Here is a 15,722-nt window from a genome sequence, read left to right as displayed (position 1 = left end):
GACAAACCTTGAAACATTGTGCTAAGTGAAAGAAGCCAGACACAAAAAGACCATGTATTATAGTTACATTTATCTGAAAAAATCCAGTATAGGCAAATTCATAGAGACAGAAAGTAGATTTATGGTGCCAGGGCCTGGAGGTAGGAATTATCAGAAGTGACTACTCTGGGTATGGTGTTTCTTCTGGGAGTGATGAAAGTGTTCTGAACTTAGATAATGGTGATGGTTGTACAACTCAGTGATAAACTAAAAGCCACTGAATTGTTGAAAAAAAAAAAAAACAAACTAGTGAGGTCGTGTCAAAAAGACACAAGTCAACTTGAAGAGACTCACTGACCAAAAAAGGAAACAATTTGAGCATCCGTAAGGATAATAACTACAGTGGGTTGGAATACTTCAAATATGTTTAAATCTATGAGTTAGTAATGAATGATGTCAAAAAATATAAAACCTCTAGCAACTCAGTATTTAATTGTTAATAAAAGAGAAGAATTAACCATATATCCTGCCTTTTCTCAGTTCACACAGAAACTATTTGATTGTATCACAAGGCAGCCAATACTAGATGTGAGGAAATTTCTCTTTCCAGAAGTATAAGGAGTGATGGGATTTAAAAAACACTTTTTTGCAATCATAGTAAATTAACGGATATAAGCAATGATCGTAACAACTGCTAGTATCACCAAAAAGAGAGAAAACCAGGTATATATACCTATGGAGTGGTAGTCTTGCCAAAACAATAGAACTTGAACCTATCAGGCCCCTATATCTCACTACCAAATAGGGAGCAGTGAACATGTTAAATAACACTTGGGGATGCAGTCATTAAAAATCAGACTCTCAGAAACTCTACAGAACATAAACAGAATTACAAAGCCAAAGAAGAGAGAGAGCAATCTATAGATTAAAAGACACTTGAGAGACATATCTTCCAATTGCAATGCATAGGCTGTATTCGGAGCTCAATTCAAAAGTATAAAAAAATATTTTTTATGTTATTATAAAATAATATTTATAGTCTAACTGGGAAAGTGGGACCGCTAAACATAATTGTTGAAATGAAGGATTGGTATGATAATAGTTCTGAATAGGTTATGTTTTCCTTACATTTTAGAAATATATACTGAACTATTTATAGATGCACTGTTGTGATATCTGGGATTTGCTTTACATATTATGGGGGAAGAGTGCTAACATAAAGGGATAGCATGAGGGAGTTTTTTTTGATAATAGAACTATTCTGTATCTTGATTGTAGTGGTGCTAACCACGAATCTATACAGTTGACACCAAAAAGGAAAAAAGTCAATTTTGCTGTAACTTAATTTTCAAAATAAAATTTAAAAATCTATATTGTGGGGAGAGCAAGTGGAGGAATAGATGAAATGACAGGTCACGATGTGCTAATATTTGGAGCTGAGGTATTTTATTATACTATTCTCTCTTCTAAAGATTTATACATATGATTATTTAGAATATAATATCGAAGCTTGTAATATTTGAAATCGTAGATGGCAAATTTAGGAAAATAGTTTTGAAATGAAGGTGCCCTAGTATTACAAACTGTTGCACAGTGTAGCAGTAATTGAAACATAATTGGACAAAGTTATAAGCAAGTGAAAGTGTTATGATTAAAGACATTTTATACCATGTAAATACATATGGGAAGTTACTCTGATAAAGTTTTGTTTTGGTTTGGTTTTTTTAGGATGAGAGAGGCTGCAAGAAAAATAGAAGAAAGGCATTTTTCCAACCATGCAACACATGTTGAATTTCTGCCTGTTGAGTGGCGGTCAAAACTTACTCTGGATGGAGGTACATTTTGTTTAAAAATTAAATGATTTAGTCAGTGGCAACAAAGTGTTGCTCATTGGGAATGAAGTGTCTTTAATTTATTTGTCTTGAGTTATACTCACTCTTTGTTCTAGATTATTTAAGAAAATAAAATCCATTGATTTAAAAAAAAATAATTACATCAACTTATGTCATTTTGGACCACCATATAGATTTCACAGATAACACAGTTTTCATGCATGCCCTCTGTGGATGGGGGAAAGGAGAGGGACAAGTGAAGGGAACAAAATGTTTTCTAGAGTTTTTGACAGAGAAGTGACTTGTCAATGCTTTTAAAATATTTGTTGTCCACAGTTTTATATAAGCTTACATTTTCTTCTTAATAATTTTCTTCCCTTATATTTGGAAGACAAAAATCTCAGGCCTTTTGTTTTATTGTTGTTCCTGCATTCCTTGGGCTGGTGAATTATAATCTAACATAGAGAAATTATATAATATATGCATCTTTCTTTAAACAAAGTTTTGTCCTTTGAATATTAAGACCATTAAAATAGAATGTTTAGGTTGATTATTTACATAATCTGAAAGGTGAGAGAGTTGTACTGGACATTGTAGCAGCTGCTGTTTGTTGAGCTTTTACTATGTGCCTGGCACTCTGCGGTTCATTTTACTTGGAGTATCTCATTTAGTTTTCTCACAAATCTATGAAATACCTACTTTTGTTTTCTCTTTTACAAATAGGGAAACTGAAACTCAGTAAAATGTGAATTTAATGAAGAATGGCAGGCAAAAATCTAGGTCTGCACAATACCAGAGCCCTTGTTCATCTGAACTGCCTCCCTGGATGATTTCCAAAGTTTCTTCCTAGTCTGTGATTCTGCCTCATAGTCAGTTAGGAATGTCAGTTATAGCTTATAAACCAAAGTGACATCAAAGTTGTGATGTGTTTAACAACAACAACAAAAAAGATTGTGACCAAAGAAGACTTCTCAGCAGCAACAGCTCACATGTAAAGTTCTGGTGTAGTACCATTATCTTTTGAGCTTTTTCCATTCATCCAGATAAATATTTTAGGCTGCTCAGGAATGTATCAATAGATAACATGGATGAATTAACATTTAATAAAACCCCTACGTCTGTAATTTTCTGTTAGGTTTAAACTACCGCAATGGAATCTTGAAGGCATTATGCTGAGTGAGAGAAGCTAAAGGAAGAACACCACTGTTTCTCTCTCTTCTCAACACTTCTGACACTAAATATGTTGGGGATTTTCCCACACCAGCCAATTCTTTAGTTCTTGGTGGACATCAGTGGGGTGTCCTACAATTTAATTCATTTCTGACACTAACTGCTCAGAAATAGTATAGACAGATTAAGGTCTCAGTCTCACAAGACTTCTGCCCACTTCAGATGCCAATCACAAATTCCAGATTGTCCCCTGTAGTTGTGACTGGCTATAAATTGGGGGGGTAGGGGGTCCCACGATCCCCTCCTGAGCTTCAGTAATTTACTAGAACAACTCACAAAATTCAGGGAAACATTTACAGTTGACCTTTGAACAATGTGGACATTAGGGACACTGACATCCCCCTCACCCCCAGTCAAAAATCCAAGTATAAACTTATAGTCCAACCCTGTATTCACAGTTCCCCATCTGCAGATGCAGCCAACCACAGATGGCCTAGTACTGTAGTATGATTTATTGAAAAAAATCTGCATATAAGAGGATCCACAGAATTCAAACCCATGTTCAAGGATCAACTGTACTTACATTTACTGGTTTAAATTAGATTTATTCATTTAAAGACTATTACAGAGGATACAGATGAACAACCAGATGAAGAGCTACATAGGGCAATGTATGGGGAAGGGGTGCTGAGATGTCATGTCCCCTTCAAGTGCACAATGCTTCTAGTACTTACATTTGTTCAACAACCTAGAAACTCTTCAAACCCTGTTGTTTAGGATGTTTATGGAGGTTCCATCATGTAGGCATAATTGATTAAATCATTGGCTATTGGCAATTGAACTTAACCTCCAGCCCCTCTCCCCTTCTCAGAGGTTGGGGAATGGTACAGAAAGTTCAAAATTGGTTCCTCTGGCAACCAGCCCCCATTATCTAAGAGTCAGCTCATTAGCATATACTCAGTTACGATTGGCAGAGGCTCATTATGAATTATAAAAGACATTCCTTTCACCCTATCACTCAGGAACTTAAAAGGTTTTTGGAACCCTGTGTCGGAACCAGGGACAAAGACGAAATATGTATTTCTTATATCACAACATCACAGAAGTGAAACCCAAAGGTTATATAATTTATGCTTCCATTTATATGACATACTGCAAAAGACAAAACTATAGGGATAGAGAACAGATCAGTGGCTGCCAGGGTTTGGAGGTGGGGAGTTGAGTTCTAAAGGGCAGCATGTGGGAGGTATTTTAGGGTGATGGAACAGTTTTGTGTCCTGATCATGGTGGTAGTTATGCAAAACTATACATGCATTAAAACTGAGAGTCGGGGCTTCCCTGGTGGCGCAGTGGTTGAGAATCTGCCTGCTAATGCAGGGGACACAGGTTCGAGCCCTGGTCTGGGAAGATCCCACATGCCACGGAGCAACTAAGCCCGTGAGCCACAACTACTGAGCCTGCGCGTCTGGAACCTGTGCTCCGCAACGGGAGAGGCCGCGACAGTGAGAGGCCCGCGCACCGCGATGAAGAGTGACCCCCACTTGCCGCAACTGGAGAAAGCCCTCACACAGAAACGAAGACCCAACACAGCCAAAAATAAATAAATAAATAAATAAATTTATAAAAAAAAAAAAAAAAAAAACCTGAGAGTCAATTCTAGTAATTTTTCTGTAGATTCTTTTGTATATTCTGTGTAGACAATCACATGACCTGCAAATGAAAACAGATCTTTTCCGTTTCTTAAAACTATTATTTCTTTTTCTTATCGTATTGCACTGGCTAGGACTTTAAGTAGAACATTTGTTAAAATAGTAAACATCCTATGATAAAAACTCACCAGGAAATAGGCATAGAGGGAACATACCGCAACATATATAGCCATATATGACAAGCCCACAGCTAACATCATGCTCAGTGGTGAAAAACTTAAAGCATTTCCTCTAAGATCAGGAACAAGACAAGAATGCTCACTTTCACCACTTTTATTCAGCAGAGTATTGGAAGTCCTAGCCACAGCAGTCAGATAAGAAAGAGAAATAAAAGGAATCCACATTGGAAAGGAAGAAGTAAAACTGTCACTGTTTGCAGATGTTGTGATACTATACGTAGACAATCCTAAGGACACCACCATAAAACTGCTAGAGCTCATCAATGAATTCAGTAAAGTTGCAAGGTACAAAATAATATTCAGAAATCTGTTGTACTTCTATACACTAACAACAAACTGTCAAAAAAGAGAAATTAAAGAAACAATCCCATTTACCATTACATCAAAAAGAGTAAAATACCTAGGAATAAACCTATCTAAGGAGGTAAAAGACCTGTTCTCAGAAAACTATAAGACACCAATGAAAGAAATTGAAGATGACACCAACAGATGTAAAGATATACTATGTTCATGGATTGGAAGAATTAATATTGTTAAAATGACCATACTACCCAAGGCAATCTACAGATTCGGTGCAATCCCTATCAAAATACCAAGGGCATTTTTCACAGAACTAGAACAAATAATTTTAAAATGTGTATGGGAACACAGAAGACCCTGAATACCCAAAACAATCTTGAGAAAGAAGAACAGAGCTAGAGGAATCACACTCCTTGACTTCAGACTATACTATGAAGCTACAGTCATCAAAACAGTAGGGTACTGGCACAAAAACCAACACATAGATCAATGGAACAGAAATAAACCCATGCACTATGGTCAATTAATCTACAACAAAGGAGGCAAGAATATACAATGGGGAAAAGACAGTCTCTTCAATGAGTGGTGCCAGGAAAACCGGAGAGTTACATGTAAAAGAATGAAATTAGAATATTCTCTAACACCATATACAAAAATAAACTCAAAATGGATTAAAGACCTAAATGTAAAACCACAAAACTAGAAGAAAACATAGATGGAATACTCTTTGACATAAATCATAGCAATATCTTTTTGGATCTGACTCCTAAAGCAAAGGAAATAAAAGCAAAAATAAACACATGGGACCTGAGTAAACTTAAAAGCTTTTGCACAGCAAAGGAAACCATCAGCAAAATGAAAAGACAGCCTGTGGAATGGGAGAAAATATTTTCAAATGATATGACCAATAAGGGGTTAATATCCAATAGCTCATATAGCTCGACATCAAGAAAAATAAACAACCCAATTAAAATGGGCAGAAGACCTGAATAGACATTTTTCCAAAGAAGATGCACAAATGGCCAACAGGCAAATAAGATGCTCAACATTATTAATCACTAGAGAAATGCAAATTAAAACCACAGTGAGCTATTACCTCGCACCTGTCAGAATGGCTGTCATCAAAAAGGACACAAATAACAAATGTTGGAGAAGATGTGGAGAAAAGAGAACCTTCATACACTGATGGTGGGAATGTAAATTGGTGCAGCCACTGTAGAAAACAATACAGAGGTTCCTCAAAAAACTAAAAATAGAGCTACCATATGACCCAGCAATTCCACTCCTGAGTATATATCCGAAAAAAACGAAAACACTAATTCGAAAAGTTACACGCACGCCAATGTTGATAGCAGCATTATGTATTTTTAATAGTGAAGGTGTGGAAGTAACCTAAGTGCCCATCAACAGATGAATGGATAAAGAAGATGTCATGTATATATACATATATGGAATGGAATACTACTCAGTCATAAGAAAAAGAATGGAATTTTGCCATTTGTAATGACATGGATGGACTTGGAGGGTATTATGCTAAGTGAAATAAGTCATACAAAGACAAATACTGTATGATATCACTTATATGTGGAATCTAAAAAACAAAGCAAACTAGTGAATATAACAGAAAGAAACAGACTCACAGAGAACAAACTAGTGGTTAGCGGGGGGAGGGAGAAGATAGGGGAAGAGGGGGATTGAGAAGTACAAACTACTACGTATAAAATAAATAAGCTACAAGGATATATTGTTCAACACTAGGACTATAGCCAATATTTTATAATAACTGTAAATGGAATATAACCTTTAAAAATTGTGAATTACTGTTTGTACATTGTATATCAACTGAACCTCAATAAAAATTTTTTTAATTATAAAAAAAGAGTAGATATCCTTAGCTTATTCCTGATTTAGAGGAAATGTTTTTTAACCTTTCAGCACTAATGAGCGCAGTGATGTTTGTGGTAGGTAAATACCCTCCATCATTATTTTTAAATTTACAAATAGTAAAATTTCAAGAAGGTAAGGTTCATTAGATTCAAAGCTAGTCTTGAATATATAAATGTTAATTTAAAGCAGTTATTTCAAGGAATGTAACTTTTTTCACAGTTTATTCTTTCCCTAAAATGAATCTTCTCTAAGTTTAATTTTTTTTTACCTTGTAGACACTGTTGATTCCATTACTCCAGACAAAGTGCGAGGTTTAAGGGATATGTTAAATAGCAGTGCAATGGACATAATGTATTATACTAGCCCACTTTATAGAGATGAAGTAAGTATCATGATTATCTTATTGCTATTGGGTATTTTTTTCAGTGGTAACATGTGTCCTGAATTTTAACATTTTATGTTCTTTTTTTACAAGCAAGTGAGAAATTATAGGAATCCATTAATCTATAAATAGCCTGTAATTCATAGTACATTTGAAGTCTTAAACTGCACATTGGGACGCTTAATAAAATGGATAACCTTGGAAGTGAGAGGTTGGTTAGAAAATAGCTCTTTGAAAAATAAGTTTTCATAAGTCTGATTAGTAATATCTATGAGTATTATCCTCACAAAAGAGCTTTTTAAAAATTATTTATTTGGCTGCATCATGTCTTAGTTGTGGCATGCAGGATCTTTCATTGTGTCACACGGGCTCTTCGTTGTGGTGTGCGGGCTCTCTAGTTGTGGCATGCAGGCTCTAGAGCATGCAGGCTTAGTTGCCCCGACCAGGGATCGAACCCATGTCCCCTGCATTGGAAGGCAGATTCTTGACCACTGGACCACCAGGGAAGTCCCACAAAAGAGTTTTAAACACTTAGAAATGTCCTTCAAGTGTTTTTGTATATAAAAGACTTGCTTTTATTGTGTCATTTCTGTAGTGGATTTGTGTAGTTCTCAAATGGTAATTTTGCTCATGCATCACAAAGATAACCCTAAAGGGGGGCAGATGGGAAGGGTAGGTGAAGGGAGATGGTTTATTCAGAGGGATGAGGGAATCTCTACCAATGCAATTTGTCACTTTATTGGTAAGAGAAAAAGAATTTTGTTTCATGGGAATAACCGCATTAATTACCTAACATGTATTAACTTGTTTAATCCTTACCCTATGAAGTAGATATGATTAGTATCTTCATTTGAAGGGTAAAGAAACTAGTACAAGGAGTAATTACCAATAGAGCGGCTCTGCTGCTCTGTGCTACTCCAAGCCAATCCGTTGCTGATTTTGTTCATTCAGAGTCATTCCCTAACTTAATCCAGGATATCTTTTACATATCGACAGAAATATGTTCGGTTAGTTGCCACAGAAAATTCCTTCTCTTCCAACTACCATCCCCTTAGGATTTTTCTTCATTCCTCTTTCTATATCCCCTCATTGCCATATACCAGTATTGGGCAAGATCTGCCTTGATCTGATTGAGAACAAACAGTAAAAGAAGCTACAAGGAGAACTGCTATTCTGAGCTTAATTCTAACCAAAAAGGAAGGCCTAGTCGGTGAAGTAGAACACTAATAATGCCACGTTCATAGTCCTTTATAGCGTACAATGGGCATCGTTAGATATGCCCTGAAGGTTAGAACACTGAACTATATAGTATTGCAAGTAAACCAGTGAGGGGGGAAAAAAAGGAAAGACAAGGGCTGAGAGCATATTACTATACACACATACACACACACACACACACACACACACACGCACACGCATGCACACGTGGTTGGTAGTACTCCTAAAACGGTATCCTGAATCTTCAAGGCTAAAATGTGCTGAGTCATGTCCCCCAAAAGTAATAAGTGCTTTTTAAAAACTTTAAGTTGGCGTTAATATCCAGAAAAACTGAAAAGAGAAAAGTGCCAGACTCAAACCTCTGGCCGTTGGTGAATGATGACTGAGAAAGTGATCACTTTTTATTTTGCTCTTATAGTCAAAGATAATCTTCCTCAGAATGGAATTGAATAAAACATATTCAGTAGGAAAAAGGAACTGATCGTTAAGATAAATGAAATGGAAGGAGAACACCCAGTGTTTTATATTAGTTGGTTTTTTGATCCAGTTGAATTTCATGGAAAAGCACTGAGAACTTGTGTCTGAGATTCACCAGCAATCTTCAGCAGTGTATCCCAAACATCCCTAATTAGAACAATCACTTGTGGTGCTCATTAAAAATGCGGGCAAAAAAAAAACCCCATGGGGGACATTGGAATTGAGGGTATTAATGTGAATTTATGATTTTGAAAATAAGCCGGTGTATGTAGATAACATCTATATATTTAAGCATATATGTTTAAGCACAGAAGTATATATATGCATATATTTCCTACCTCTGTCCGCTGAAAGGACCAAGAAGCAGAGACCCCAATCCAACGAGTATACCTAGCACCCAGATCTTTGCCTCTAGTATTGTTATTCTCCACTAAGAAAAAGTAGAGTTCCTTGGAAAAATGGCTGATTCCAGGGCTGGGGCAGGATAGGTCCAAGTCAAAGCTGGAAGAATTTGTTTTGACGAAAGGTAGAAAAATGCTCAAAAGAATGATGGAGCAAGACACAAGGACATAATAGTCAAATTAAAGAAGCATATCCCACTGACCAAATAATTAAGTAATGATTACTTATTGTAAGGAATTATTAATAGTACTTTTGTATTATAATAAGGATAATGTACTAAAGAATTCTAAATCACTGAAAAATTTGTAAGTCCTTATCAATGATAAATAGATAAACAAATTGGGAAGAAGGGAGGTCCTTTGCTTCAGTAGGATGCCAAGGGCCTACTAATAAATGTGGAAGGAATGCTGGAGTTGGAAAGTCTCATTTTGCAGCCATCATGGTAGGATCAGGTAGGGGAGAGGACTGGGCAAGAATCATCAGTGGATGCTAAAATGAGGGCAGATTTTTTGATGAGGAACAGAATATTTGCATGGTCTTAAAGTGTATCCTCTCAGACTGCTTTTAGTTTAAAAAATAAAGGTATACAGTGGAGAAATCAAGCAACAACTTTATGGGGTGTTCCTGAGGGACACCCAGAGAAGGACACAGCATTATTTATGCAGTATTCCAATTATGAGGAAGCATCAGACAAACATAAAATGAGGAAGTTGTAATAAAAAAGTAGGAGTGAGACTGTATTCTTTTAAAATGTTGGCATAATAAAAGAGAAAGAATGGCTGTGGAAAATGTTCCAGATAGAGAAGATTAAAGAGACGTGATAGCTAATTATAATATCTCCTCCTAGACTGTATCCTGTACTGGATTGGGGGAAATGCTACAAAGGATAATATTAGATCAATTGACAAAATTAAAATGTGAATGTAGACTAGATTAGATGAAATATATCAAAGTGAATTATGAAGTTGATAACAGCACTATGTGGAAGAGAATATTCCTAGTCTTAGGAAATATACACTGGAGTATTTGGGGATAAAGGACCATGACATATGTAATATATCCTTAAATGGTTCACAAAATAGTTGTGTGTGTGTTATAGAAACAGAACAAATGATAAGGCAAATAGGAGGAAATGCTAACATTAGGTGAATTTTGGACAAAGCCTATGTGAGGATCTTTGTACTATTTTTATTTTGCAACATTTTATAAATTTGAAATTACTCCCAAATGAAAAGTTAAGAAAAAGAAACTAAAAAATACTTTCCCAGGTCCCTCCTCTGGAGATCCTGATTCAGTGGGTCTGAGATAGAACCTGTGAATTTGTGTTTTTAACAGTTCCCCAGGTGATACCATCAGGGAAGTTTGGGAAACATTGCTTAAAGCATTGTGAAGAACAAAAGAAAATAAAAGAAAAACTTAGTGAGAAGTGGGCAAAAATTGTTCTTATTCTTTAAAAAGGAAAGCTGATTCTGCGAATCAAAGTCCATTTAACACAAGGTTGGTGTTAGGCAATATTTAGACTAAATTATTTTTCAACAATATGTTTCCTAAGGGAAGTAGTGATAAGTAACAGCCAGCAGGGGTTCTGTAGGATTGTCATGCCTGGTGAATTAACCTTGTTAGGTTTATTTGATAGGCATAAATAAGAGCCTTTTTTCTCTTCCTCTCAGCCTTTGGAGTCAAACAGATGCAGATTCAAAACCTGCCACTTAACTAGCTTAGATCAAATTTCTCACTTTCTCAGCTTCCTCACTTATATAATGGACATAAAATACCTAGTTGATAAAGATTGTCATGAGGATCAAAGATATTATGATATATAAATTCCTTGTGCTTAGATTTTCAAGTTGTAATTAAGTATATATCTGTCTTTATATATTTCAAGGGCTACAATTTAAAAAAAAAGGAATAGACTTACTCTGTTAATTCTAGAAAGTAAAATAAGGATCCGTGAATTGAAAATACGGAAAGGGACATGTTTGGTTACTAATGAAGAACTGTGTAATAAGCAAAACTGCCTTAAAAATACAGAAGTGTTACAATGAAAAAATTTGTAAATAATATAAGGTGATGGATTTTAACTAAACTTACTGTGATAGTCATTTCACAATATATACCTATATCACATCATTACATTGTACACTTTAAACTTAAACAGTCTCTCTCAATTATGTCTCAGTAAAACTGGGGGGAAAATTTTTTTTAAATAGAAGTGACCACTTCTGGATGAAGATACTCACTGGGGTAGATGCTGAGCCTCTTATCCCTTAAGAGGGGTGTTACTGAAGGGACTTTTATCTTCATAGCAGTTTAAGTTAGATCATCTCTGAGGCCCCTTTTCACACAAGTTTCTGAGATGCACATGGGAGGACCCTAATTAGTGATTGTGCACTAAAAAGCTGTGCTTTTTAGGGAAAAAGTTTTGTGTATCGATCAGTTCTTCTCAGGTCATACTTTCTGAGGACCAGTTTTTAAAAAAGAAACTAACTCCAGTCTATCAAGACATCATCAGAGAGCCTTTGGCTCTTTCTTCAACCCTAAATAAAGTAACATGAAAAATCCAGAGAGAACTGTATATCTTTTGTACATCTGAACTCTCTTTTCAATGGCTTTTAAAAATGAAGAACTATAAAGAGAATTGTCATGGCCCTATCTTGCCATTGTTATTTGAAAATTGTTTAATTGATGTATATGACTAAAACTCTCTAAATTACTTTTTCTCATTAAAATTTCCTGTAACAGGGAGAAGGACAAATGACTAATTATATTCTTCAGCCCTATTTTGGGTGTTTGGATTCTCTCTTGAAGCTGCTGGGTTTTTTTCCTCTTCGGTTGACTTTCTTCATAAATTTTAATTTGGGGGCAGTGGTTATGAGAATTAGAAACTTTTAAACTTTTGAAGAGCCATCCAATGCCTGCGTGTGTAAGAGGTTAGCTGAACTGATTAGATAATATTGTAGAATTAATGAAATTAAGATCACAGGGTAGGTATATCATTATTCTTGGTTCAGATATCCCAAATGAATATTGTTGGTCACAAAGGGATCTAGTGTTTCTGTACTTACATGGTAGGAGTCTTAAAATCAAGGCCTTCAAAAGTCAAAACTATTAACAAATATTGCTTTTAAAGGAAATTATTTTATTGAAACATTAGTTTTTTCTACACCTCCCTTCATGTAGATTATAAATTAGGAAAATAACAAAATTTTAAGGGTTGGTTCATATTCTTATCAAAGCCAAGTCCAAAGCATTACATTATAGCTCCCTTTGAAAAGAGCATGTAATTTGACATCACACTGCCTATTTCTTAAATTCTGTTGACTAGAATTACCTACAACCCATGTCTTGGGAGATTTTTATATGCATTTGCCACTAGTGTGGTCCCCAGAACTGCTGAGTCTGAAACTCTGGGATGGAGCCCAGCAATCTGTATTTAACAAGCCCTCCAGACCCAATACATGGTTTCAGTAGCTTTAACCAGACCTCAGTATTGCAGTGTAGAGCTCTGTGATGTCAGCAATCAGAAAGAACATTGCACCTTCATTCACGTCACTGCTAACCCAGCCAAGCATGAATGCTCAAATAATTTCCAGTTTGTGTCTGCTAAAGAATGTTCAGTGAAACCTAGTGGAGGCTAAAGATTGAAAATGGAAGCAGTATATAATTAATGTTTGTCTGAAAAACAGCTGACATATTAAGAAGGACTGAAGTGTGAAATTGAATATCAGGCAGGAATTTTATAACTAAATAGTAGTAAGCAATGATAGGAGGAGGAGAGGACTGCCTTAAAAATCAGGTCAGGGCCCCGTATGAATGAATTTGAGTAACAAAAGAACCTTGTTCTTCTCACTTCATAGAATATGTCAGTAATATTTGTTAAAGCTAAATTTCAAGAAAGCAGTTTTACAAAGAAAAATGGCTATGATACTTCCCATATTATTAACCTCTAAACCTTGAAAAAGTCCTGCTGGGCTTCCCTGGTGGCGCAGTGGTTGAGAGTCTGCCTGCTAATGCAGGGGACACAGGTTCGAGCCCTGGTCTGGGAGGATCCCACGTGCCGCGGAGCAATTGGGCCCGTGAGCCACGGCTACTGAGCCTGCGTGTCTGGAGCTTGTGCTCCCCAACAAGAGAGGCCGCGATAGTGAGAGGCCTGCGCACCGTGATGAAGAGTGGCCCCCGCTTGCCACAACTGGAGAAAGACCTCGCACAGAAACGAAGACCCAACACAGCCAAGAATAAATAAATAAAGTTTTAAAGAAAAAAAAGTCCTGCTTTTTAAAAACAACTTTTTGCTCTTATCTATATTACCAACTTACTGGGAATTTTGGAATATCAAGTAGATCAACATAAGCTTTTTCTTTTGTCACACAGTGGACTTTCGTTACATTACTCTTATCTAAATGCATAAAGTGGGACTTCCTGGCAGTGCAGTGGTTAAGACTTCGCCTTCCAATGCGTGGGGTGCGGTTTCCATCCCTGGTTGGGGAGCTAAGATCCCACATGCATCATGGCCAGAAAACCAAAACATTAAAAAAAAAAAAAAAAAAGCAATATTGTAACAAATTCAATAAAGACTTTAAAAACGGTCTACATCAAAAAAATATCTTTAAAAGAATGCATAAAGTAATAGTATATATATGTTGCATATACAATATGTTAGTCACCCTGTTACCATAAACTCAGATATTCTTTTCCTAAAACTTACTGTGGCTTAAAAACTACAAGGTACAAGACTTTAGAATTGCATATGAGTCCGTTGCAACGAAGAAGAAATATCCAGGACTCTTTGGAAATCTACTAGAATCTGCATGGAACTTTTTTTTAAATCTCTGGAACTGCTGGCTTAAATAATTGGTTTAAGGACTATGAAAGGATCTGTGTGGGTAACATCTGCCTTTATTCTTTAGTGTTGATATGGATTATAATATTACATATACCTTTACTTCATTTCCTGTAGGGTTCTGAGTTAATTTTAATAACCTAGATATATTTGGCCAGTAATGTGTGTTTTTCTTCCTTAATGTATTTGAGTTTAGAAATAAAGTTTATAGTAGTCAGTGATTACTCTAATTTGATGTTTTCTTATTTCAAACAGCTAGTCAAAGGCCTTCAGCAAGAGCTGAATCGATTATATTCCCTTTTCTGTTCTCGGAATCCAGACTTTGAAGAAAAAGGGGGTAAAGTCTCAATAGTGTCACATTCCTTGGGATGTGTAATCACTTATGACATAATGACTGGCTGGAATCCAGTTCGACTCTATGAACAGTTGCTGCAGAAGGAAGAAGAGTTGCCTGATGAACAATGGATGAGCTATGAAGAACGTCATCTTCTTGATGAGCTCTATATAACTAAACAACGGTAAAATACCCTAATCTCTTGAAAGAATTTAAAATGTCTTCATGGAATCACTGGACTTCTTAGGTGAAAGCTTAAGATTTTCATAATAAAGAAAAAAATACATTGTTTCGGATACAAAGATGATTGAATAACATGCCTAATCAAGCTGGAGACTTAATTTTCATACTAATTAGGTGTTTTCCTATAGCATAAAATAAATTATTCTTCCATCTTCCTCTTTTTTCTTCTGTCTTTTCTTCACAGTTTATTAGGAGTGAAATCTAAAACTTATTCCAAGCTGAGTCACTTTGCAGAATCCTTACTGAAAATGTTTACTAGCTTGTAATCTTTCGTAGTTTTACTAATCTTAGAGATGGGCCTTTACCTTTCTTATTATTCTGAAAATAATTTTAAAGCCCTTTTTTTGTTGACAAATATATTTTTGACAGATTTTATAATTATCTAATCATTTGCAGCCTTCCTGATACTATCTTTTAATCCTTTGCTACATTCCTATCTTCATCTCTAGTTACATGCTCTGTCGTTTGTTCTCTTAATGATCATCTGATTGATTCTAATAGAACAGTGAAAAGTCACTCATTTTGATAGTTAGCATTATATAAAAACAACCAATTTAGCTGACTTAAATTCTTACTCAGGAAACGTTGAATTTATTTTTGTCTTATAGAAGTTGTCTAAGGATTTCATTTAGAATTTTATTAAGTACCATAGGAAAAATACATAAAGTTTTTAGTGTCAGAAATAATTGATAGTTTTGAAAGAGAATGTCATGTTGGCAAGCCTCAGAGCTATATTTTAGACACAAAATCCAGTAAAAAAAAATTTGTAA

General features: G+C 35.6%; 1 protein-coding gene across 10 annotated transcripts in view; it reads left to right on the top strand.

The window, feature by feature from the left end:
• The window catches only part of DDHD1 (DDHD domain containing 1), a 91,643-nt gene that overhangs the window by 59,244 nt on the left and 16,677 nt on the right, over nt 1-15,722 (top strand). For all 10 annotated transcript variants that reach the window (XM_057543654.1, XM_057543653.1, XM_057543651.1 and 7 more), the window contains 3 exons: nt 1,708-1,814; nt 7,332-7,438; nt 14,631-14,893. In XM_057543654.1, coding sequence (XP_057399637.1) covers nt 1,708-1,814; nt 7,332-7,438; nt 14,631-14,893 — 477 coding nt within the window. The remainder of the gene's footprint in view (nt 1-1,707; nt 1,815-7,331; nt 7,439-14,630; nt 14,894-15,722) is intronic.

This window comes from Balaenoptera acutorostrata, chromosome 3 (genome assembly GCF_949987535.1).
Source record: "Balaenoptera acutorostrata chromosome 3, mBalAcu1.1, whole genome shotgun sequence".
Classification (NCBI taxonomy): Eukaryota; Metazoa; Chordata; class Mammalia; order Artiodactyla; family Balaenopteridae; genus Balaenoptera; species Balaenoptera acutorostrata.
The sequence above is the reverse complement of the archived record's forward strand: the minus strand, read 5'-3'. Positions and strand labels throughout refer to the sequence as shown.